At 38.5% G+C, this 24276-nt stretch overlaps 1 protein-coding gene across 4 annotated transcripts in view; it reads left to right on the plus strand.

Annotated features, from left to right (window-relative positions):
• The window catches only part of LINS1 (lines homolog 1), a 43930-nt gene that overhangs the window by 10469 nt on the left and 9185 nt on the right, over positions 1-24276 (plus strand). For 2 of the 4 annotated variants that reach the window (XM_010593866.3, XM_003413798.4), the window contains exons 2-5: positions 21057-21528; positions 21634-21723; positions 23095-23236; positions 23673-24263. In XM_010593866.3, the coding sequence (XP_010592168.2) occupies positions 21130-21528; positions 21634-21723; positions 23095-23236; positions 23673-24263 (1222 nt within the window). In that variant the 5' untranslated portion in view covers positions 21057-21129. Of the gene's footprint in view, positions 1-20716; positions 20829-21056; positions 21529-21633; positions 21724-23094; positions 23237-23672; positions 24264-24276 lie in introns of those variants that run through there. The other 2 variants (XM_064296244.1, XM_064296245.1) reach the window with 2 other exon arrangements.

Consider the following 24276-nt stretch of genomic DNA (forward strand, 5'->3'; position numbering starts at 1 on the left):
GATGCTTCCTGTATCATTCAGTATTTTGCCTGTTGAGTCCTTCAGTACTGCAACTCAAGGCTTGAATTTTTTTTTTCTTCGGTTCTTTCAGCTTGTGAAATGCCAACTGTGTTCATCCTTTTTGGTTTTATAACTCCAAGTCTTTGAACATTTCATTGAAATGCTTTACTTTGTCTTCTTGAGCTGCCCTTTGAAATCTGTTCGACTCTTTTACTTCACTTCTTCCATTTGCTTTAGCTACTCTATGTTCAAGAGCAACTTTCAATCTCTTCTGACAGCCATTTTGGTCTTCTCTTTCTTTTCTGTTTTTTAATGACCTTTTGTTTTCTTCATGTATGATGTCCTTGATGCCATCCCATAACTCATCTAGTCTTCAGTCATTAATGTTCAGTGTGTCAAATCTGTTCTTGAGATCATCTTCAAATTCAGGTGGGATATACTCAAGGTCATATTTTGGCTCTTGTGGACTTGTTTTAATTTTCTTCAGGTTCAACTTGAACTTGCATATGAGCAATTGATGGTGTGTTCCACAGTTGGCCCCGGCCTCGTTCTGACTGATGATATTGAGCTTCTCCATTGTTTCTTTCCACAGATATAGTCAATTTGATTCCTGTGTACTCCATCCGGCAAGTTCCACCATTTATGTTATTGGAGAAAGGTATTTGCCATGAATAAGTCATTGGTCTTGCGAAATTCTACCATGCAATCTCCGATGTTTCTATAGGTTTCTGTAGGTGTGTGGTGGTATCTCATTGTGATTTTAATTTGCATCTTCCTATTGGCTGATTTTGTGCAACATGTCAAAATGATTCTGAGCATTTGTATTCTGTTTTACAGTTTACAGGAATAGATCTAGAAAGGGTTAGAAAGTAGGGCGTGTGAGTTGAATGTTCACATTTGGGAAGTTCATTCAAGGTCATCTATTCAACTATTGTCCTAGAGCTTTTGGAGCCCCAGAAAATCAAGGAGCCCCACAGAAGAGTGGTCGAGGGCACAGGCACCGAAGTTAGAATCCCTAGATTCAAATCCTGACCCTGCCACTTAACTAGCTCTGTGACTTAATCTCTCTGTGACTCAATTTCCTTATCTATAAAATGGGTATGAAAATAATAGTAACATCTAATAACACTGGTTCAAAGCTATTACTAATTTGGCTAAGGTCTGGTACCTAGTGGGCATAGTAATAGCTATTACTATTCTTAAAGCGTTATTATGTGAAGATGGGTGGGAAATAGTATTATTTTTATATTAAGATATGTATGGCTTTACTGTGGACTAGAAAGCAAAATTCAAATAGTTTATAGTACTTAAAAAAAAAAAAAACAGCCCTCAAATTGTATACTCGTAATGAATACTTCCTTAGGCCACTTGGTATGTAAATTCATTCTCCTCTGCCAAGAGGCATTTTCTTGTCCTAAATAACCACTAGTTGCCCTGGAATCCATTCTGACTCATAAAGACCCCATGTGTTGTACAGTAGAACTGCCCTCTATAGGGTTCTCAAGGCTGTGACCTTTCGGAAGCAGATCTCCAGGAGTTTCTTCCAAGGTACCTCTATGTGGTTTCGAACCACCAACCTTTTGGGTAGTAGTCAAGCACTTAACCGTTTCTGCCACCCAGAGACTCCTTGTCTTAATTTGTTGGTAGCCATAGAGTCAATTCTGACTCCTAGCGACTCCATGTGTTAGATCCCTTCCAGTCCTTTCCAGGCTAAACAAATCTCTCTCCTTTATCCAGCATACATGGCTTTAAAAACTGTCAACATCCTGAGCATCCATCCTCAGACACTTTACTTTGCTAGCATCTCCTAAAAGCTAGGTGTGTAAAGGGTCCACCTTCCTCCAGACCAGCATGGTAATGCAGCTTGTGCCAGCCTATGGCAGCCACTTCAAAAAAATTAAATCCCTTGGCTTGTTTTGTTCAGAATTTGTTCTTTAGTGATGTGATTGCTTTTGCTTTTTTAAAAAAATTGCAGTTCTCAATTTTCTGCTGGGCTATCCACAGACTTTTGTTTTGCTGCAGGTATAATTATGACAGTTTTGTTCTTGTTCACAATAGACACAGCCTAGCACCTATTGTCTTCATCAGCTAGTTGCCCGCCTGGGCCCTGTAGGCATTTGTGACCTCCAATTTATGCTTTCATTTTTTTTTCCTCTGTCTCTGTAGACCCATTTTGGGTAATTTCGAATCTGTATTTTTTAATTTAGAGTTTATAATCTTCGAATCTGATTACTCACTAGCCACTCTTATCAAGGAACCTGGGTCCCACCAAGATCTAAAACAGCCCATTTTTCCCGAGATATTTATTTATTCACCAGCATTCACTAGTCATGTGCCGAAATGGCTGAGCCATATGAGATTGTCCTTTTTGTAGACCAAAAATAGTTGGATAGTGGCAATTTTAAATGGCTCAACCTAATAGATACTATTTTCATTTGGGGTAAAATTTAAGGACTTGTTTATAGAAATATTATTGGAAGTATGCTCTATTGTTATAGCATTGAAATAAAAATAATTCCATTTGTTGCTGAAAATTATATAGTTGAGCATATGGTATCAGTTAAAACCTAAAATAGTCTGTTTTAAAATTCCGTTACTTTCCCTGGGAAGAAATGTTACTGTTATAACTAAGTTAAAAAATAAAACAATTGAAATGGAATATAGAGTTTGAAGTTGAATATGAAAACAAACTTCTGATGTGTGAAGGACAGAATGCACCAGAGAGCTGAGATGTTTCTATTCAGGCTATTGCAGTAGGGGGAATATTCATTAATGAGAACCTTCTAAAGAAGAAGAAGAAAACTTGGGGTTTTATAAAACAAGGGAGTTCCTGAAGGATGGCGGAGAGGTTAGTCTTATTTCAGAATATGGGAGTCTAGAGTGGTTATTTGTGGGTAGCCCTTTCTCAGGTGTTCATTTATTCAAGAAGAATATCATTCCTTGAGACCAGAAGAACTGGATGGTGCCCGGCTACCATTAAATTTTGATCAAAGATCCTGTAGCAAAATCCTGACCAAGAGAGGGAAAATGCAGAACAGAATTTCAAATTTTCGTGGACTCCAGACTTTCTGGCACTACGAAGGTTGGATGAACCCCAGAAACTATTGCCCTGAGATAACCTTTAAACCTTAAGCCACAAATATGCCCTGAAGTATTCTTAAAACCAAACAATAACTTAGCTTAATTAGTAAGAAAAATGACTGGAGCAGTATGGAGCCCTGATTGCACAGGAATTAAGAGCTACAGCAAGCTGCAGCTGCTAACCAAAAGGTGGGCAGTTCAAATCTACCAGCCGCTCCTAGGAAACCCTATGGGGCAGTTCTACTCTGTTCTGTAGTGTCACTGTGAGTCGGAATCAACTCGAAGGCAACGTGTTTGGTTTTGGGTTTTGGAACATTTTGCTTTCTAAGAACTATTTATTTGGGCTCAAAGTAACAACAGCAATTTGAAAGATTAGATAGGAACCTCAGGGGGAGTGAGTTTATGTTAATGGGGGTGGAACAACTCAGAAAAGGAAGGTGAGAATGGTTGCACAACTCAGAGAATGTAGTCAGTGTCACTAAATGGCACATGTAGAAACTGGAATTGGTGTATGTTTTGCTGTGTATATTCTCAATAACAACAACAAAATAAATAAAAATTTTTTAAAAAGAACATCATTTCTTCAGCAACAACTCAAGAGGCCATCAGAAACCTCCTAAATGGCAAAAGCAGGGCCTAAGAAGTACTCTCTCGAGCATTCTTGGTGCTGTTCTGAAAAACTAGTTGCCCCATCTGTTGAGAGGTTGTATTACTATCCTAGGGCTGCCGTAACAAAGCACCACAAACTGGGTGGCTTAAAACAACAGAAATGCATTTTCACAGTTCTGTAGGCTAGAAACCAATTCAGGGTATTGGCAGGGCCAGGGCTCTCTCTGAAATCTTTAGGGAAAGACCCTTTCTCTTCTCTCCCAGCTTCTGGTAGCCCCAGGCATTCCTTGACCTATAACAGCATAACACCTATCTCTGTCTCCGTCTTCACGTGGCCATTACCCTCTGGGCCTGTGAGTCTCTGTGTGTCTTCTCTTTTTATGGGAACACCAGTCGTATTGGATTAGGGCCCACTCTACTGTAGTATGACCTTATGTTAACCAATTATATCTGCAAATAAGGTCACATTTTCAGGTGTGGGGGTTAGGGCCTCAACATGGTTTTACACCAAACCAAACCTGTTGTCATTAAATCGATTCCAGTTTCATAGCAACCCTATAGGAGAGAGTAGTACTGCGCCATAGAGTTTCCAAGGAGCGCCTGGTTGATTCAAACTGCCAACCTTTTGGTTAGTAGCCGTAGTCCTTAACCACTGTGCCACTAGAGTTTCCAGCATGGTTTTAGGGGGACACAATTCAACCCATAATAGGGATGGTGGCAAAGTTTAGCTGATTAGGGTCCTGATAATCAGGCGTTTTAAAAGAGAGATGCCTGAAATGGAAAAGAGAAATATTAATATAAAAAGAGTTGAACTCTGAGGGTAATCAACCCAGTGGATTTTGAGACGTTGGTGGAGGAAAACCTTTCCATTATGCATCACCATTCCTTGAGTTCTTGGAAGTTCTCAAGCTAAGATGGGGATGATCTTGGTGATGTCCACAGTCGTAGTTACCTCCTATAGAAGAACATGCATACCTCGAGCATTTTGCTGGACTTCTTCAGTGGTCCAGACAGTGGCTCATCTAGGAAGAAATTTGGCCCATCCGTGGTCTGCTGCGGTGGCGAGTCCTCCTAGGTTTTATATAAAGTCATTAGGCTCTAGATCTTAGGGCTTCTTCAGATCCTAGAGAAAAAGGCCAAGATAATCTGGAGTTCCCACAGGCATCTGGACAGTTTCAGATCTCAGGTGAGAGGGAGGAAAATTGAAAGAGTTAGCCTGAAGGATTGTAGCCAGATTTTGAAGAAAACTGGAAGAACTGAAAATTTACTAAGCAATGACAGTTTGGGCAAGGTAAAAGGAATGCAGTCTAATTTACAGGTAGGTACCAGAACTGGTTTATACCTAGGGAGGAGGAAGACAATTAAAACGCTACCAAACAAAGTTTGCATATCCATCAGTTATGCATTTACAAAGAGGTGCAGAATAGCTCAGAGACAATGAAAGTGCCACAATCTGATAACCAATAAGGGTGTGCTATAATTTCCCGTTGAATCACAAAATTTATCTCTATTCCCAGTCCTCCGAATCAAAAGTAATCTCCAGTTAAGATGATGGCTTAGATAGTGCACCATAACATCCACCTACTATAAAGACTCAAGAAACTAAGTAAAACAGACATAAATAATGACCTTGGATTCTTGAACATCAATTGGAGGGCTGAATACCTGGATTGAGCACTGATTGGAAGGAGAGAGAGAATAAAAGCAGTGCAACACAGAGATTCACGGATTGTCCATGCTGTGCCTGCTGGTCCAGCACAGCATGGCCATTTTGGAATGCAGCAAGCAACATCCCTGGATAAGGAGCCCAGGAAGGCAACTTCACAGAAAACAGCCAGAGGCAGAGGTACTGTGTACAGAAACCTGGAAGGAAATAAGGTGGACTGGACATGTGCCAGGGGCTGCACTAACTGCTCCTGACAATGTGAAGTTACCACATTATTCCTCAAGAGCTGGGAAGGGATCCTGACCACCTGACACCTGGTACCTTTCATTTGGGAAGGGACCTGCTCTCACACCTCCACGCAGTCCTCTAAGGGAAGACATACGTGCCTAATGACATAGTACCCCCATGTGTGTGTGGCCCACCATACCCACTAGTGAGAGGAGAGCACACCCAGACAACTATCAGCACCAAAGTCATACATAGACCAGTAACAGAAGGCAACAGTTAAAACAATATAAAGGAAAGGAAGCAATCTAAAGAGAAAGGGAAAAAGCTAAGCTCCTGATACATCAAAATAAAAACAAAAAAGACAAACAACAAAACATAAACAACACCTCAAAGATAGCAGTCAATTCCAAATCATATGAAGAGACAGGAAGAGGCGGCTCAACCAAATGAACAAAATAGAGGAACAGAAAATGTCTATGAGGAAGAATAGATGATATAACTACTGGACAAGGACTTCAAAAAACTATTACATCTCTTCAAAGAGATCAAGGAAAACCAAAAAAAAAGTCTAGAAAAAAATCAGGAAAACAATACAAGAACAAAACAAATTTAATGAATAGAATCCTTGAAATAAACAAGAACTTGAAATTCAGAAGTGTAACAATAAACAACTCAATAGAAGGATGCAGAAGTAGAATTGAAACACTGAAAGGAATACTCAGTGAAACAGTCCAAAAGATTTGATTTTACTCAGTATAAGGAACAAACAAAAACAAGACTGAAGGAAAACAAAGCCTATGGGTCACCATCAAGAGGAATAATACACACATATCAGGAATTCCAGAAGAGAAAAAGAATAAAAATTACAGAGAATTTTTGGAGATATAATGGCCGAAAACTTCCCAGAATTCATGAAAATGAAACAGTTTTCATTCAAGCAGTTCAACGAACTCTATATAGGCTAGACCCTCAAGAGAAATTCACTGAGATATATCAAAATGAAACTAACTTTCCACATCCAAAGGCAAAGAAATTTGAGATCAGCAACAAAAAAGCGAAATACACCTACAAAGGGGCCTCGGTAAGACTAATGACTGATTGCTCCTCAGAAACCACAGACAATAAGGCAATGGGATGACATATACAAACTCCTGAAAGAAAAGAAAGGTCAACCAAGAGTTGTATACCTAGCAAACCTGTCATTCAAAAATGAGGGTGAAATTAGGGCATTTCCAGATACATAGAAATTAAGGGAATTAGTAACCCCCAGACCAGCCCTACAAGAAATATAAAAGGGAGTTCTTCAGAAATAAAACCAACGACATCAGAGAACAACCTGAGGTAAAGACACGTGACAACCACCTAAATGCTTATAATGGTAGTTGAAAATCAGCTACGGGTATCCTAGTCACCTAGTGCTGCTACAACATAAATACCACAGGTGAATGGCTTTAACAAAGAGAAATTTATTTCCTCACAGTAAAGTAGGCTAAAAGTCCAAATTCAGCTCCAGGATAAGGCTTTCTGTCTCTATCAGCCCTGGAGGAACATCCTTCTCATCATTCTTTCCCTGGACTAGGAGCTTCTGCATGCAGGAACCCCAAGTCCAAAGGATGCGCTCTGTTGCCAGTGCTTCTTTCTTGGTGGTATGAGGTCCTCCAACTCTCTGTTTGCTTCCCTTTCCTTTTATCTCTTGATGAGGTGCAGGCCACACCCCAGGGAAACTCTCTTTACAGTGGATCAGGGACATGGCCTGAGCAAGGGTATTAGAGTCCATCCTAATCCTCTTTAACCACAGGTGGAGATTGTGATTTATAACACACAGGAAAATCACAAAATGGAGGGCAGCCACACAATACTGGGAATCATGGCCTAACCAAATTGACACATATTTTGGAGGGACACAATTCAATCCATGACACAGGGAACCTGAGATATAAAGTTGTAAATGGTGACAACATCTAAACAAAAGGAATGAATGGTGTAGATATAGAATTTCCATATGTTGAGGAAGTTCAGGTGGTTTCAAGATGTAACATTGTTTTAAATGTAAGAAATTAAATATAAACCTAATGGTAACCACACAAAAAGATTCATAAATTTACTCACCAAAATAAAGAACAAAAACAAAGACTCAGTAAAAACAAAAACAGCAATAATAAATGAAAGAGAAAGAAAATTTGTAGGTAAAAAGCACCTGGCACAGAAAGTAAAGAACCATCAGAAAAAAGTATAACAAAATGGCTGAAGTAAACCCTTTCCTATCAATAATCACACTGAATATAAAACAATCAAATGCTCCAAGCAAGAGACAGAGACTGGCAGAATAGATTAAAAAAAAAAAAAATTACCATCCATGTGTTACCTACAGGAGACACACTTTAGGCACAAAGACATAAATAGGTTTAAAGTCAACGGATGGAAAAAAAATACCAAGCAAACAGTAACCAAAAGAGAGCAGGAGTGGAAATATTAAAATCTGACAAAATAGACTTTAAGTCAAAATCCGTTATAAGAGACAAAGAATGACGTGATAAAAGAATCAGTTCACCTACAAGACATAACAGTTACAAACAGTTATGCACCCAACATCAGAACCCCCAACAGCAAACTCTAACAGAATTAAAGAGAGACATAGATCTGCAATGATAGGAGATTTTAATACACCACTTTCAATGATGGACAGAACAACTAGAAAGAAAATCAGTAAAGAAATAGAAGGCCTGAATAACAGTATTAACCAACTGGACCTAACAGACATATATAGGACACATCACCCAACAGGAGCACAGTACACATTGTTCTTCAATGCACATGGAACATTCTCCAGAACAGACCATATTTTAGGCTACAAAGCAAACCTTGATTAATTTAAAAGGATTTAAGTCATACAAAGTATCTTCTCTGACCATTAGTGGTAAAAAAAAAAAATTTTTTTTTTTTTAGCTAAAAATCAGTAATAGGAAGAATAAGGAGAATAAGGGCAAAAAAAAAGGAAGCTAAATAACACTATTAAGAAACTATTGCTTCATAGAAGAAGTCAAGACTGAAAAAAATATTTAGAATCAAACAAAAATGAAAATACAACATACCAAAATATTTGGAATGCAGTGACAGCAGGGCTCAGAAGGAAATTCATAGCAACAAATGTCTACATTAAAAGAAGAAAGATTCCAAATTGACAACTTAACCCAACAACTTGAACAAATAGAAAAGGAAGAGCAAAAGAAGCCCAATGCTACCAGAGGAAAGGAAATAATAAAGATCAGAGCAGAAATAAATAGAAAACAGAAAAACAGTAGAAAGAATCTATAAGATCAGAAGTTGGTTCTTTGAAAGGATCAATAAAATATACAAACCACTGGCTAGACTGAAAAGGAAAAAAAGTGGGAAGATGCAAATAACCAAAATAAGACACAAAATAAAAGACATTACAGCAGGTCCAACTAAGATAGATGATCATAACAATACAATGAAAAATTGTGCTCCAACACATTTGGAAACTAGTACTACCCAAAGGAATCTATAGATACTATGCAATCTTAACCAAATTCCAACAACCTTCTTTACTGAAATGAAAAAACTAATCACCAACTTTATATGGGAAGGTAAAAAAAAAAAAAAGCAAACCCAGTGCTGTCGAGTCAATTCTGACTCATAGCGACCCTGTAAGAGGCCCAAAATAGCCAAAGCACTACTGAAGAAGATCAAAGTAGGAGGCCTCACTGCCTGACCTCAAAACACAGTATAAGCCACGGAAATCAAAACATCTTGGTCCTAGTTCAGTAGTAAATACAGAGACCAGTGGAGTAGAATTGAGAACCAGAAATAAATCCACCTATCCACGGACATCCGATTTTCAACAAAGGGTCAAAGTCCATTCAATGGGGAAGAAACAGTCTCTTCAACAAATGGTGCTGGCAAAATTGGATATACATTTGCAGAAAAATGAAACATGACCCATACCTCATACCATACGCAAAAGGTAATTCAAAATAGGTCAAAGACCTAAATTGTTAAACCTAAAACTATGAAGGTCTTGGAAGAAAACATAGAGAAATCTGTGGGAACTATTTTTTTTACCAGCAGAAGACAAAATAGGTAACTGGGACTTCATAAAAATTAAATATTTATGCTCATCAAAAGATCTTATCAAAACACTAGAAAGATAACCTACAGACAGAAAAAAATCTTCTGGAATGACATATCTGATAAGGGTATAATTTCGAAATATATATATAAAACTTCTCCAATTGAATACAAAAGGATAAATAACCCAAGTAAAAAATGGGCAAAGGACATGAACAAACATTTCACCAAAGAGGACATTCAGGCAGCCAACGAACAGGAAAAAAAGATGCTTTATGTCAGTAGCAATTCCCATTGCTGTCAAGTCAATTCTCACTCATAGCAACCCTATAGGACAGAGTAGACCTGCCTCATAGAGTTTCCAAGGAGCGCCTGGTAGATTCGAACTACCAACCTTGGTTAGCAGCTGTAGCTCTTAACCACTATGCCACCAGGGCTTCCCAGCAGCAATTACCCAGACGAGAGAAATGCAAATCAAAACTACAATGAAACACCATCTAGCCCATGCTAAAATGGTAAAAAAAAAAAAAAGAAAACACATGTTGGCAAGGATGTGGGGAGATTGGAACCCTCATCCACTGCTGGTGGGAATGTAAAATGGTACAACTGCTATGGAAAACAGTACAGCAGTTCCTCAAAAATAATAATAATATTATTATTATTATAAATAGAGCTACCTTAAAAAAAAAAAAAAACAGAGCTACCTTATAACCCAGCAATTCCGCTCATTGGTATGTGCCCTAGAGAGCTAATAGAAGAGACACAGACAGACATATGCACACCTGTGTTCATTGCAGCACTTCTCACAATAGCCAAAAGATGGACATAACCTAAGTGCTCATCAGTGGATGAATGGATAAACAAAATTTTGAGTTCCCAAAACACCTTGGAACATGGATTAACCTAGAGGACATTATCCTGAGCGAAATAAGTCACTCACAAAAGGACAAATATCGTATGATCTCACTTTTATAAAATGACAAGAACATCTGTATGTACAGACCAGCATTTATTGGTGGTTACCAAGGGTGGGGGGGTGTGGAGAGGGGGATTTGTTCCGTAGACAGTAGTCATTTTTTACTTACGATGATAGAAAAGTAGCACAAAATATGGGAGAAATGTGCACAGCTTAACTAAGATAACTGATGCCACTAGGTTGTGCACATACATAAACACACAAAAGATGTTTAGGTAAAAGCTGTGTTATATATAATTTTGCAACAGCAACAACCAAAATACGTGTGTTTATATGTATCCATACACATATAAATATGTATACACACAGGTGGGGACACACACACACATATATAAAATAAGACAAAAAGGGTGACAGAAACTGATACTTCTTAGACATAACCAATCACCTTGCAGGATTAGTTTTCTTGGTTTGAAGACTTTGGGTCATTTATGTGGCACAACTTTGTCAGTTGGCATAATGTAGTTCATAAAGTTTGTATTCTACATCCTAGTCTGTTGAGTAGCTTCTGGGGTCTTTAAAGCTTGCAAGTGGCTGTCTAAGATATAACTATTGGTCTCTACTCATCTGGAGCAAAAGAGAAAGAAACCCAAGATGACTCAGAGAAGGAACCAGTCTACAAGACTAATTGTCTGTGTGAACCACGGCCAGAAAAACTAGATGGTATCCAGTTACCAATGCCAAACGTTCTGATCACTTCTGATCAAGACCACAATAGATGGATCCTGATAGAAAGGGAGAAAAAAATGTGGAACAGAACTTCAAATTTTCAAAAGTTCCAGTTTATTGGACTCACTGAGATAGGAAGAATCCCTGAGACCATTACCCTCTTAAAGCCTTGAACCTGTCCTCTCAAGTCACCTTTTGCTAAATAGCAGTTCGTAAAGCAATGAATATCATCCTTGAGTACTGCATTGTTTTAAGAAGTATCTATGTGAGACCAAATGGTTAACAAATACTCTAATGCATGGCTAAGAAGGTTGGAGGGCCCTGAGCCTAGGTTAACAGGAACAGAGCAAGTAGAACAGAAATAATGAGAATATTGATGCAATGTGAAGAATGTAACCAGTATCACTAAACAATATGTGTAGAAATTATTGAATGGGAACCTGTTTTGCTGTGTATACTTTCACTGAAAATACAATGAAATATTATTAAAAATAAAGCTTCTTTAGGCTAGAAAGCCTAGCCAAGACCTTACCATCAGCTTTTGCCTGTAGTACCCATAAATTTGGGCAAATTCCTCTCTTCTTAAGGTCCCCAAAATATTGTAAGTTTCCTGGGCCTTCTGGGGAAGTGACCTTCCTTACTCATCTGGGAGGCTGGGAATCTTGTAAGAGAATTTGTAAGTGTTGGCTCCATAAAGTCAACTTTACTTCCTTAAACATGTCTGGTCATATCTGATTAAGTGAGCATCATTCTCAAATGTGACATCCAGGCGAGGCCTTGGCTGTAGTATGTACAGTGTGATTGATTACTGTTGTGTGGCCTTTCTAGCTATAATCCCATAACTCTCACCCAGGTGATTGGGTGGGACTGAGTGATAGGGTAATTGTGGCCCACTAAGAGGATTGGTCAGTTTTGCTATCCCCAGGCTTGAAACGAGCCACCACAGAGTTGGGAAAGAGAAGAGCCCACCACCACCACGGAAGAAGAGACCGGCAGGAGAGACTTGCAGGAGATGGTACGGTGGGCTTCCCGGCTCATGGAGCAAGAAAGCTGAGTATCTGTGAGCAGAGACAGGGCCAGATCCACGAATTTGGGAGTTTCCAACCTCCACAACCATGTGAGCCATTTCCTTTATAAGGTTAGGTTAGTGAGTTCTGTGAGACATTACAGCAAATTAGAGAACCCAAAGACAGGAGGAAGTATGCTGAGGGGAGAGGGAGTAGTTGATGTTAGAGATGATGGAGTGGGGACAGCAGCTGGGAAAAGTTGGACATTTGGGACATCCTTAACCTCTGCCTCCTAGGAACCGGCTTTGTGCTGATTCTTATAAAAAAAAATTATCCCTTTACTGTGATTCCGATTATGTCCTGATAACAAGGAGAGCGGATTCTTATTGAACCTATGTAAATAATTATATTGCCATGAAGATAAGAGTGCAAATTCCAGAGATGGCAGACAGGGAAAATAAGATATTTTAAAATGTTTCATTTTAGTTTACAAAAGCATGGTACTAAATTGTTATAGCTTAAGAGAAAAGGGGTTCCTTATATATTCAAAAAATAGAACTTTAAAACATTTTTAAAAATTTTCCAGATGAAAACCACAGTCACCGCTTGTCAGATCATTCAGACTTGTGTAATTCTTGTTCTGCTCCATCTTGGGAAGTAATCTCATTAACCCATCTGCTTCTCTACAAAATTTCTAAACATCCTGACTCAGTCCACTGGTATGGTTTCAAAATTGTTTAAACAATGCCTTCAGAAGTCTCTACCCAGAAGTACTGGCTTAGCCTTTTCCCACAGGGCTCTGAGAGAGTCCTTTGTTGAAGAGGAAGCACTCTGGGATGCGTACGAATAAAACAAAAAATAAAAACTACTTGTAAATAACACAAGACTTAACATGTCTGTGGTTAATTTATTACTGATAGTTTTCAAAAGTGAAAGATCTGATAAGAGTTCATTATAAGAGTAATGCAGCCGACAAGAAAATTTGGTTGCTCCTGTGGCATGTAAAACAAGATAAAAATTCATCCAAAAAGAGTTTTAGACAAAATATCAATAAACCTTATGGTTAATCCTCTTTTCAGGGAAGAGGGGCTATTATATCTAATTTATAAAAATGGATGAACATAACCTTTACAGAAGAAGAAAAAAAAAATCTTCAGATTCAACATAGAAGACCCTTGACATAATATAACATGAATATATGGAGAATATCAAGTAGAGATTTAGTCTTGGAGTTAAGTCCTAAAGCCTAGAGTAAATCTCGAACATCTGTGTATTGCTAAAACTCCAGGGATAGGTGATGTGAATCCCCAGTTGGAGACCACTTGTCTAGAGACGCCAGACTCAAAGGAGTAAAATTGCAATCAAGTTAACATTTTAAAAAGTAGCCGAAATTGTGACGGATCACACTATACTGGTGGGGTCTAATATCAGCCAAAAAACACCAGGACTGATGAGTAGAAACATATCATGAACAGCAAGTGCAAGGCAGTTCTCTAGGAACTTCTCATTTAGCGTACAATTTCTAAAATATTAATAACATTTTACCCCAGAAATTTAACCAAGAGAAGGCTGAGCATCTCTCCTGATTTGACAGCTCTACCCATGACAGATACGAAAAAAAAAAAAAAATCATTTCTATCACCTCTCTTTTTTACAAAGTCAAAGAACAAATCCTTTGTGATTTTTAAGGGGCCCTCTGTAAAATCTCAAAGATACGGTTTGAGGTACAAAGATATCATTTAGGATTCAATTTTAGAAGGACAAAATATCATAAGTCAGGGAAATGACACAAGATAGGAATCGATCCTGGGTTACTGAGAAACAGCACTTAGCTTCTTATTTAACCAAAGTGACAATAAAAGATTGTAATATGATTGCAAAGAACCTCGCCTCTTTCCTATATGAGAAATTTTTGTTTCCTTAAATAATCAAGGACATAATGAAGTCAATATAAACTATAGGAGGTTATTCCGGTGAGACATAGACTTTTATCCTTAGCAAAAATGCGTGCTGCTCACCTTGCTGACGATGTTCTGTCTCTGGAGCTATTGCTCCTAGTAGAGTTTGAGTCACATGTATTAATTATAACCACAGTAACTCCTATTTCACAGAGAAAACTGGGAGAGAGAGAATTACAAACTGTCAGACACTAGCATTTTGCAGCTAACTAGCACATCTCACAGCTTTCTGTAGCCATTGTTGTTAGTTGCCATCGAGTTGATTTGAACTCTCGGAGACCCCATGTGCCCAGGGTAAAGCTGCTCAGTAGGGTTTTCACAAGCCTGTGACCTTACAGAAGCAGATCACCAGGCACCTCTGGGTGGGTTCGAGCCACCAACTTTTCAGCTAGTAGCTGAGCACTTAACTGCTTGTGCCACGCAGTAGTACAACTTCTCAAGATGGCAAAAGTGAACACATTAACAGACCCAGATAGATAGCCTTTCTTTAGCAGATAAAAATAAAAAGCAAAGTATATAAATCATGTTTAGTAACCCAGGAATCAGTATTCTGTTACTTTGAAATGATCTATATGTATAATGAATATCCATTAGTTAATCCAATTTAGTATTAGGCAAAAGTTTTAAGTTACCCAAAAACCCTGGAAATTACTATCTTCAAGCTGACATAATTACTGTTGAAGTACAGTTTGTCAGAAAAATGATTCAGTTTGGTTAAACACAAATTTATGTTTTTTATAAGCTTAACCATTAAGTAGAAGTAATGCTAGCTTATTCAATGAGTAAATCTGCAGAAGCTGAGGGAGAACATGCCAAGTAGAGTAAAAATCTCTGTGTATATTAACACTTAGAATTCAGAGAAGACAACTTTTTATTAAACTAGTCTTGTTTGCCAAGGATTTCCCTAATTACGTGAACTTGAATTCTTAAAACATTTCTTAGTTTTTTTAAAGAATACATTTTTCCTCTCTATTTTACATTGAAACTATAACAGATTCAGTTTCCTTAATTTCTGGGAATTGTACAAAAAAAAAAAATTTTTTTTTGTAGGAATATTCAGTTTATATAAGTACTTGTTTATCTCTAAGCCAATCAGAATACAGCTGTTTTAAGAGACTTTATAATTTATTACATTTACATTAATTTATACCATTTGGAGGTAGGAAAATGTTACACACTCACACTGTGAGAGGTAAAGGCGTTTCTGAATTGCAGATGTATAAACATATAGACATAAAGAATTTATAGCATGAATTCTGAAATTTCAGCCATGGGTTAAACATAAAGTTAGAAACACAAAACTCACTAGTCTAGATATCCACTTCCTCATGAGCATGAAATTCTTGATTGACATTAGCTCAAAACAGATAAACAGAAAAGACTGACAAACCAGATTCTCTGTCCTCTTTCACCCAACCGAGACAAGATCTATATAACCATTTATGGAGATAAATGGTTAATCCGTTTATGGAGATCCCTAGATAGATCACATAACATAGCACAAGGAATCTGGTCACTGTTGGATCCTAAGATTGCCAATCAGGAATGGAGCACAAAGGGTTGGGAAGAGGTATCATTACCTGCGTGGTGGAGTAAGGGAAGATCCAAAGGAGAAGTTGGATCCTATCAGAGCCACAACACCAAAATGATGAAAGACAAAATGGACTCAGCAATTAAGGACATTGTAAGGGTGGAGGAGGGTATTACCTGGGAATATGGAGGGCAGGATGGTCCTTTGTGCTTAGCCCTTCCTTGGAACACAAAAGGGTAGGGGGAGTTCTTAACCATCACTGTTTTCTAGGTTCACAGGGCTCAGGTAAAGTTCAACATGTCAGAGGGAACAACCAAAAACCAAACCCAACCCACTGCTGTGGTGTGAATTTCCAACTCATAGCTATCCTGTAAGACAGAGTACAACTGCCCTATAGGATTTCCAAGGCTGTAAATCTTCACAGGAGCAGACTGCCACATCTTTCTGTGGTGGAGTGGCTGGTGGGTTTGAACCAACAACCTTTCAGTTAGCAGCCAGGCACTTTAACCACTGTGCCACCAGAGTTACTAATATTTTGTTATGTTAATAAATCACATGGGATGCACACCACATGTGAAAGCAGGATTCACAGAAAAGTTATCAAAAGTTTTATTCATAACTTTAAAATCTGTAGGTTTCTTAATACTTATTTCTGTACTAGACTGTTCAAAATTAATCAAAACTCGAAGAAATTGAATTTTAAGGTTATTCCGAGCAGTTATTGTATACACATACAGAGAGACCATTCTCCAAGCAAATGGCTTGGAGAAGGCCAGTTACAATGAAGCTTATAAAGAGAAGGGGGGGAGAAGAGTAGAAGATCAACCGTTAGCTAATCGTAACATGATTGACTGAACCCTGTCCTCTCCGGATTACTGAGATCAGTGATATCAGATCACAGTGTGATCTCTGGCCCTCAACCCACCTGCGGCATAGTTTTTTGAGATTTAAATTAAGAGATCCTAGAGTCTTTTGAAGGAGCCCAGGTGGCACAGTGGTTAAGAACTATAGCTGCTAACCAAAAGGTCAGCAGATCGAATCCACCAGCCGTTCGTTGGAAACTCTATGGGTAGTTCTATTATAGCTGTAGGGTCACTATGAGTCTTAATCGACTTGATGGCAATGAGGTTTTCTTTGTTTGGTGGTACAGTGGTTAAAGTGATCAACTGCTAACTGAAAGGTCATCATTTCCATACCACTAGGGACTCTGCTGGTGAAAGATGTGGCAGCCTGCTTCCCTAGAACTTTACAGCCTTGGAAACCCTAAGGGGTTGCAATGAGTCAGAATTAACTCAGTGGCAGTGGGCTTAGAGTCTTTGTAGTAGGAGCCCTGACGGTGCAGTGGTTAAAGCGTTTGGCTGCTAACCAAAAGGTTGGCAGTTCAAACCCACCAGTCACTGTGGGGGAGAAAGATGTGGCAGTCTGTTTCCATAAAGACTTACAGCCTTGGAAACCCTATGGGGCAGTTCTACTGTGTCCTGTAGGATCATTGTGAGTTGGAATCAACTCAAGGGCAATGGGTTTTGATTTTAGTGTCTTTTTGCTTGCTTGCTAAAAGTGAAGAGGAAGCACTCACTGATGAAGATCAAAGACTACAGTCTTCTGTACAGATTACACCTCAACATAAAGAAAACAGAAATCCTCACAGCTGGACCAAAAAGCAACATCGTGATAAACAGAGAAAATATTGAAGTTGTCAAGGATTTCATTTTACTTGGATCTATAATCAACACCCCTAGAACCGGCAGTCAAGAAATCAAATGGCATATTGCATTGGGCAAACCTACTGCAAAAGACCTCTTTAAAGTGTTGAAAAGCAAAGATGTCGCCTTGAAGACTAAGACGTGCCTGACCCAAGCCATGGTATTTTCAGTCGCCTCATATGCATGTGAAAGCTGGACAATGAGTAAGGAAGACTGAAGAAGAAATGATGCCTTTGAATTACAGTGTTGGTGGAGAATCTTGAATGTACTGTGGATTGACAGAAGAAGGAACAAATCTGTCTTGGAAGAAGTACAGCCAGAATGCTCCTTAGAAACAAGGATAGCAAGCCTTCGTCTCTCGTACAGTGGACATGTTACCGGGAGGGACCAGTCCCTGGACAAGGATGTCATGTTTAGTAAAGTAGAGGGTCAGTGAAAAAGAAGACCCTCAAAGAGATGGATTGGCACGGTGGCTGCAACAACGGGCTTAAACACAGCAAGAATCGTGAGGGTGGCGCAGGACCAGGCAGGGTTTTCTCCTGTCGTACACAGGACTGCTGTGAGGTGGAACCGACTGGATGGCACCTCGTGACAGTCTTCTTCATAAGGTCAGGTGGTAATGGTTTTGTTGTGACTGTTCTTTTCTGGCAGGAAAAGACAAATTTACATTGCTTTAGAGCAGCTTCTGGTGAAAACCAAATCAATGCTTTTGCAGTTTTTGGGTCAAGTTTTTTAGGTTAACATTTGGCTGTGTTGTGTGGGTAAGAAAAACCTTAAAGTAAGATGTCTATTACTAATTTTCCTCTTTGACAAGACTAAGACGGACATCTTGTCTTGTAGGGATAATCAGCAATTGAAATTCCTTGAAGCTAAAGGAGTGGGGGAAGCCAGCGAGGAGAGAAGGATTAAGGCTAGGTCAGTGGGCCATGATTGTACAAACGAAGTGATCGCCCTCTGCGCTCCTTCCTGAGTACTGAGGTTATAAATGGGTTGAGGTACAGAAGGGAAGTCTGGATTTTATTAAAGGATAAACTTTAAAAGGATAAAATCATGACCCATATAAAATGAACACACAGCAAAGATTTTATGTAACTCATTAATTAATGAGGGGACAGGCAGGCGTTATAGCCCTTTCAAAGGAGGAGTGATAGAAACACCAATTTAAATGGAGCAAAGGAATGTTGAAAGCAATTTACAAATAGAGACAAAAGTGGCCTGGGGCAGGGGGAGGTGCCCTCCACTAGACAATTTATTTGTATGTCTGTAGACAAGAATTGAATTGTTTGCATTGTTTTCAGTTGCCTACAATTTACAGATGTGTAAAATAGCCCGAAGGAAAGAAGGGGGAGGTGGCCTTTAAGACCAGGTCATTCCCAGAGGCTTCAGCATTCCTTTGAGAAAACCAAAGCCGGTACCCTGGAGTCCATTCAGACTCCTAGCGACCCTATCTGTCAGTCATCTCTTCTGCTTATTCTTTACCATGCCTCCTCACAGCAGCTGGGTCCGTTCTCAGACACCGATGAGTTGGTTGCCCTTTCTCTGCTTTAAAAACCGTGTCTGACCCAAAATGTCCTTTCCTTCTCCCTGCTCCTTGTCAGAGGTGTCCACAACTACCAAAAAAAAAACCAGAATGTCTAAATTTGCATCTAACTACAAGTACAGCTGACTCCATGGCACCTAAGGACAAGTGCATTTTGCAGATGTTTGGATTGCTTTTGGAAGCCCTGGTGGCATAGTGGTTAAGTGCTACAGCTGCTAACCAAAGGGTTGGCAGTTTGAATCCGCCAGGTGCTCCTTCGAAACTGTGGGGCAGTTCTACTCTGTCCTATAGGGTCGCTATGAGTTGGAATTGACTCGACGGCACTGGGTTTGGTTTTGGTTTTTGGATCGCTTTTGCCTAATGTCTTTTCTCTTGGGATGGAATTTTTAAAGTTTTTATTTAATGTTATAATGATTATCAAGGGTTCTTTCTATTATATGATTTTAAATTGGAAATTAATCAGCAATAAAAATAATGTAATTGTACAATTTAAAGTTTATTATACCTTTGGCCTCATAACTGTTCTAGAGTAAAAATATCACAAAGTTTAGCAACGCAAACAAGGTTTTATTCGGCATATATTCAAAAAGGCAGAAGTTGGAAATCCAAGAAATATTACAGAATAACCAAGAATGGGAAGCCCTGGTGGCATAGTGGTTAAGTGCTACGGCTGCTAACCAAAGGGCTGGCAGTTCAAACCCGCCAGGCGCTCCTTGGAAACTCTATAGGGCAGTTCTACTCTGTCCTGTAGGGTCACTATGAGTTGGAATCGACTCGGTGGCACTGGGTTTGGTTTTTTGGTTTGGAAGCAAGAATGGGAACACGTACAAGCATGCTGCTAAAGCCCTGTCTGCCCAAGTCTGAGGAACCTTACACGATGACTAGTATGTATTAACATTACAAAATGGGCCAAACCATCGAAAGCACCTTTTGACAGATTGGCTAAAAACTGTTAAGTCACTGTGATTCTACATTTTGAATGGTGTTTCTGACAGGTTTCAGTAATGACAGGAGGGTCTTCATTGGTCCAACAAATCTGTTTGCTAAATGCTAATAGAAAAAGGTAAGAGTGGAAAGTATGTGGGTCTTTTGTGCTGTTTTATTAGCCTTTTTTTTTTTTTTTTTTTTAGCTTATGTGAAAGGTTCCCTAAAAGGTGTTTTCCTAGTTATTGTTTTTATACCTCAGGGCCCAGTTGATGTGTCCTTGTGAGTCCATCTCAGCTGGGTCACATTTTAGGACAGGGAATAATGGCTCCAATATTATCTCCTAAGTCATAACAATATAACTTTCAGTTTTTATCCATAAATAGGAGGTGAACAACAACAACTAGAGTGGGAATACTACGGTCATCTAGTGGGTTGCTCTTGTAAGCTGCCATCAAATTGGCTCCTGACTCTTGGTGACCCCAAGCACAGCGGAATTGGACCATTTTTTGACCAGGGTTTGATTGGCTGATTTTTGGAAGGAGATCACCAGGCTTTTCTTCCTGGTTCGTCTCAGTCTAGGAGCTCCACTGAAACCTGTTCAGCATCATAGGCACACACAAGCCTCTACTGGCTGGGAATCCAACCAAGGCTAGCGTTCTACCACTGAATTATCACTGCGCCCACCTAGTCGGTAGAGGCCAGTAATGCTGCTAAATATCCTACTATGCACAGGACAAGACCCCTGCAACAAAGAATGATCTGGCCCAAAATACTAACACTGCCAATGGTGAGAAACTCTTGAGAGCCCATGGAAAGATGTTAGAGGAAAGCTGAAGCTTCTGATGTGAGAAAATTAAAAATAATTATATGTTCTTAAATCAGTATAGAAGGCATGCATTCCACTTTTACGGTCTTAAAAATGACGTTCTTATCACCAATTTTCCATTTAAGAAATTAAGCCATGAGCAATACTTTTAACTCGAGAGACTTAGTGATAGAGTGGCAATAGTTACTGTTCTTTGTAATTGATGAATAACACTAAAAATTAAAATTTTTTTTTTTTCTGTTTCAGGTTTTACTGAAGAAACATCTTAGAAATTCATCTCACTCCCAACCTTCTTATATGATACATTTTGGAAATCAAAATGAAAGCTTTCTGTGAAGTTTTAGAACAGTTATACAAGAAGGTACTTCTTGGAGCTTCACTTGAAAATGACAGTCATGATTACATCTTTTATCTCAACCCAGCATTTCCAGACCAAGATTTCTCTACAATGACTCCCCTAAAGTGGTCAAACACCCAAGGTGTCCAAGGCACTCATCAGCCATGCTCTGTCAATTTGGCTCCCATTTCTGTAGCACTGGCATGTTTGAAGAGACCCTCTTGGATGAGCAGTTCCCGAGAAATAACGCTGCTTCAGTTAACAGTGATCAAAATGATGATAACCAGAATATTGTCTATGGAAACTGAGTTCCATACAAAGGAGAAATACAGAGTTATAATTAAAATTCTCTTAAAATCATCTGAAGTGGATTCTAAATTAGTAAGCCATTTGGTTTTTTTGTTTGTTTTTTTAAGATTTAAATTTTTTAAATAAAAGTTTGAAAAACATTTACCAATAGTTAATTAAATACTTGCTTTTCTACAGACCTGTATGTTCCAAAATTCAGATAAATTGTTATCTCACATGGCTGCAGAGTGTCTTGCATTGCTTCTGTATTTCCAGCTGAGAGAAAAGGTGAGCTAATTAATCAAATTACATTATTATTGTCCTTACAGTTTATTTAAAATTGCTTTGTCATTTGATGTTATCCTTCAAATATTTGTGTTAGTAAAATGTTTTGCTCATGTAATACACATGTAAATCCATAAAGTGGGAAAATAGAATAATATTATAGTGGCTTGTGTCAAGGGCTGGAATCTTAAATATATTGTAAGTCATTATATCAGGTTCTTAACCAAGGGGTGGGTTTTAGGGGATCAGTGCATGTCTTGAGATCAGAGATTCCACAACTTTGCTCAGATTCTCAGAGAGTAAGTAGGCCCCATTTCCCTATCCCTCTACCCCTCGGAAAAAAAAAAACAAAAAACCTCTGCTTGACACCAAGGTCACTTTCACAGACTTAATATAAATAAATTCTAAGAATGGCCCTCAGCATAATAAAAATGATACAAACAAACTCAGCTTTAGGTTTTTCTCTTGCCTCTGAATTAGTTAATAACCAAATCTATGCATCTTCTTTCAGCTATAATTGTTTATTTATTTTTGAAATAACTTTTTTTTTTTCTGAACGCAAAAGGTGATGTTCATGGTGGAAATGGAAAAAAGTATAAAGAATAAAACAAAAATTATACATCATTCCACTACAGGCAGTCCCTGGGTTATGAAGGTTAACTTACGGACAACTTGTACTTCAGTAGTAAGAACGGACTGTCACAAAGCCTATTATATTAAAAATTTTAGCGAAATGGTTTGTCATAACGAACGCATGCACTACTTTATGACGCTCATGAAAACATTGCATGGTTTGGAAGTGTTTCTTAAGTGTTTTATATGGATGAAAACCAAACCCATTGCTGTAGAGTCGATTCCAACTCATAGCAACCTTATAGGACAGAGTAGAACTGCCCCATGGGGTTTCCGAGAAGCAGCTGGTGGATTTGAATTCCTGACCTTTTGGTTAGCAGCCAAGCTCTTAACCACTGCGCCACAGGGCTCCTTTCTATGCATAGAAAGGTCAAATATATACTGTATACAAACATTTGACTGACACTAAATAAGAACCCTATGTACCTGTTCCGACTTACTTACAAATTCAACTTAAAGACAGACTTAGGAACAGATCTCAGTTGTAACCCAGGGATTGCCTATACCTAGAAATGACCGCTACTAATATTTTCATGTTTCCTTCTGGTCCTGTATTTCTTTGGCATATTGAATTCCTTGACTTGCAGAATATATTTCTGTTCCTTCTTGTTTTACCAAATATCATCATAACTTTTTTTGTAAGTTAATAGGCAATGTTATATAGAGTTGTGGTGTGCATAATGGCTAATTGTAAAGAAAATATTGTATCATAACTCACTACCTTTATTTTCTCACTCATAGATAACATTAAGCAATTCCTGGATTACTTTTTGCCAAAAAAATCTTTCTGAATACTCTGAAAGTAATAAGGTAGTATACTGCCTCCAGACTCTTACAGTTGTAATAAAAGAAATCTTTAAAGATCCATGCTCACAAAAAACAGGTGGGAATTATTTGTTTTTTATAAATGATTGCCATTGTCTTGCTCCCAGGGAGCATTATATTTATAATGAAGATCAGACTTATTTTACAACATCTGATCTGTCCTGACGTATGACAAACTAAATAATCTCTCTCTGTGTTTTTTTGATTGAAAATACATTCTTTTTAAAGAAAAAAATTGTAAGGGAGAAAAATTAAAGCTTTTCATTGCTGTTATTCCTTGCATAGTCTGATGCTATTTATGTTTGTGAAACTGATGATAACAGTGGCTATTAGCAGTTAATCTCTGTAACCTTATTTGTTCACGTTAGAGGTAATCCAGATCTACGATTTCATCTTGTAAAATGATTAATATTTACAAAAATTGATTTGTAGAAGTGTGTCTTAGAAGCTTTTGTTTTCCCCGTTGTTTATAATTACTATTTTTATAATTCCAGAAATTCTGAAGCAGTTCCTGATGCCTTTTAATACTACTTTTGAAGTATTTTACAATTCCTTATTTTCTCAGCGTTTTGAAAACTGCCAAGAGACTTCTAAAATAATAAACAGCTTGGTGTGTTTCCTGGAGTTGCTTGAACTTCTTATAGCTTCCAGAATCTACCTCAAGTCCCATTTCACTTGCCAGAGGATTTTCTTTCTGGAACCTTCTTATGTGCTAGACGTTCTTACCTGGCCTACCCCAGCTTTCGTCAAAAGGAAGTTGATCGTGTTTGTTAAAAAGTGCCTTCTCTGTAAAGTGGGTGAAGACCTCTTCCGTGGATGTGTTCCTGTCTTACTGCCACTAGATCATCTTCTAGATGTGGACATGTTGGCTGTAGCGAACACTGTTTTGCAAGCTGTGAGTTTAGGGTGGTTGAGGACATTGTCTGTTCATGGAAAACCTTCCAGCTTTGGAGGCGATGACTTTGAGCCTGGATGTGAAAGGAACTCTGGACCAGATCATGTAATCCTTAGAGCAGCGACCTTAGTTTTAATTAAATCCTTAGAAATCAAGTTTCAAAATTGTACTTCAGCAAATGAAATTCAAGGTAATTCTCTGAA

The sequence above is a fragment of the Loxodonta africana genome, chromosome 13 (genome assembly GCF_030014295.1).
Source record: "Loxodonta africana isolate mLoxAfr1 chromosome 13, mLoxAfr1.hap2, whole genome shotgun sequence".
Classification (NCBI taxonomy): Eukaryota; Metazoa; Chordata; class Mammalia; order Proboscidea; family Elephantidae; genus Loxodonta; species Loxodonta africana.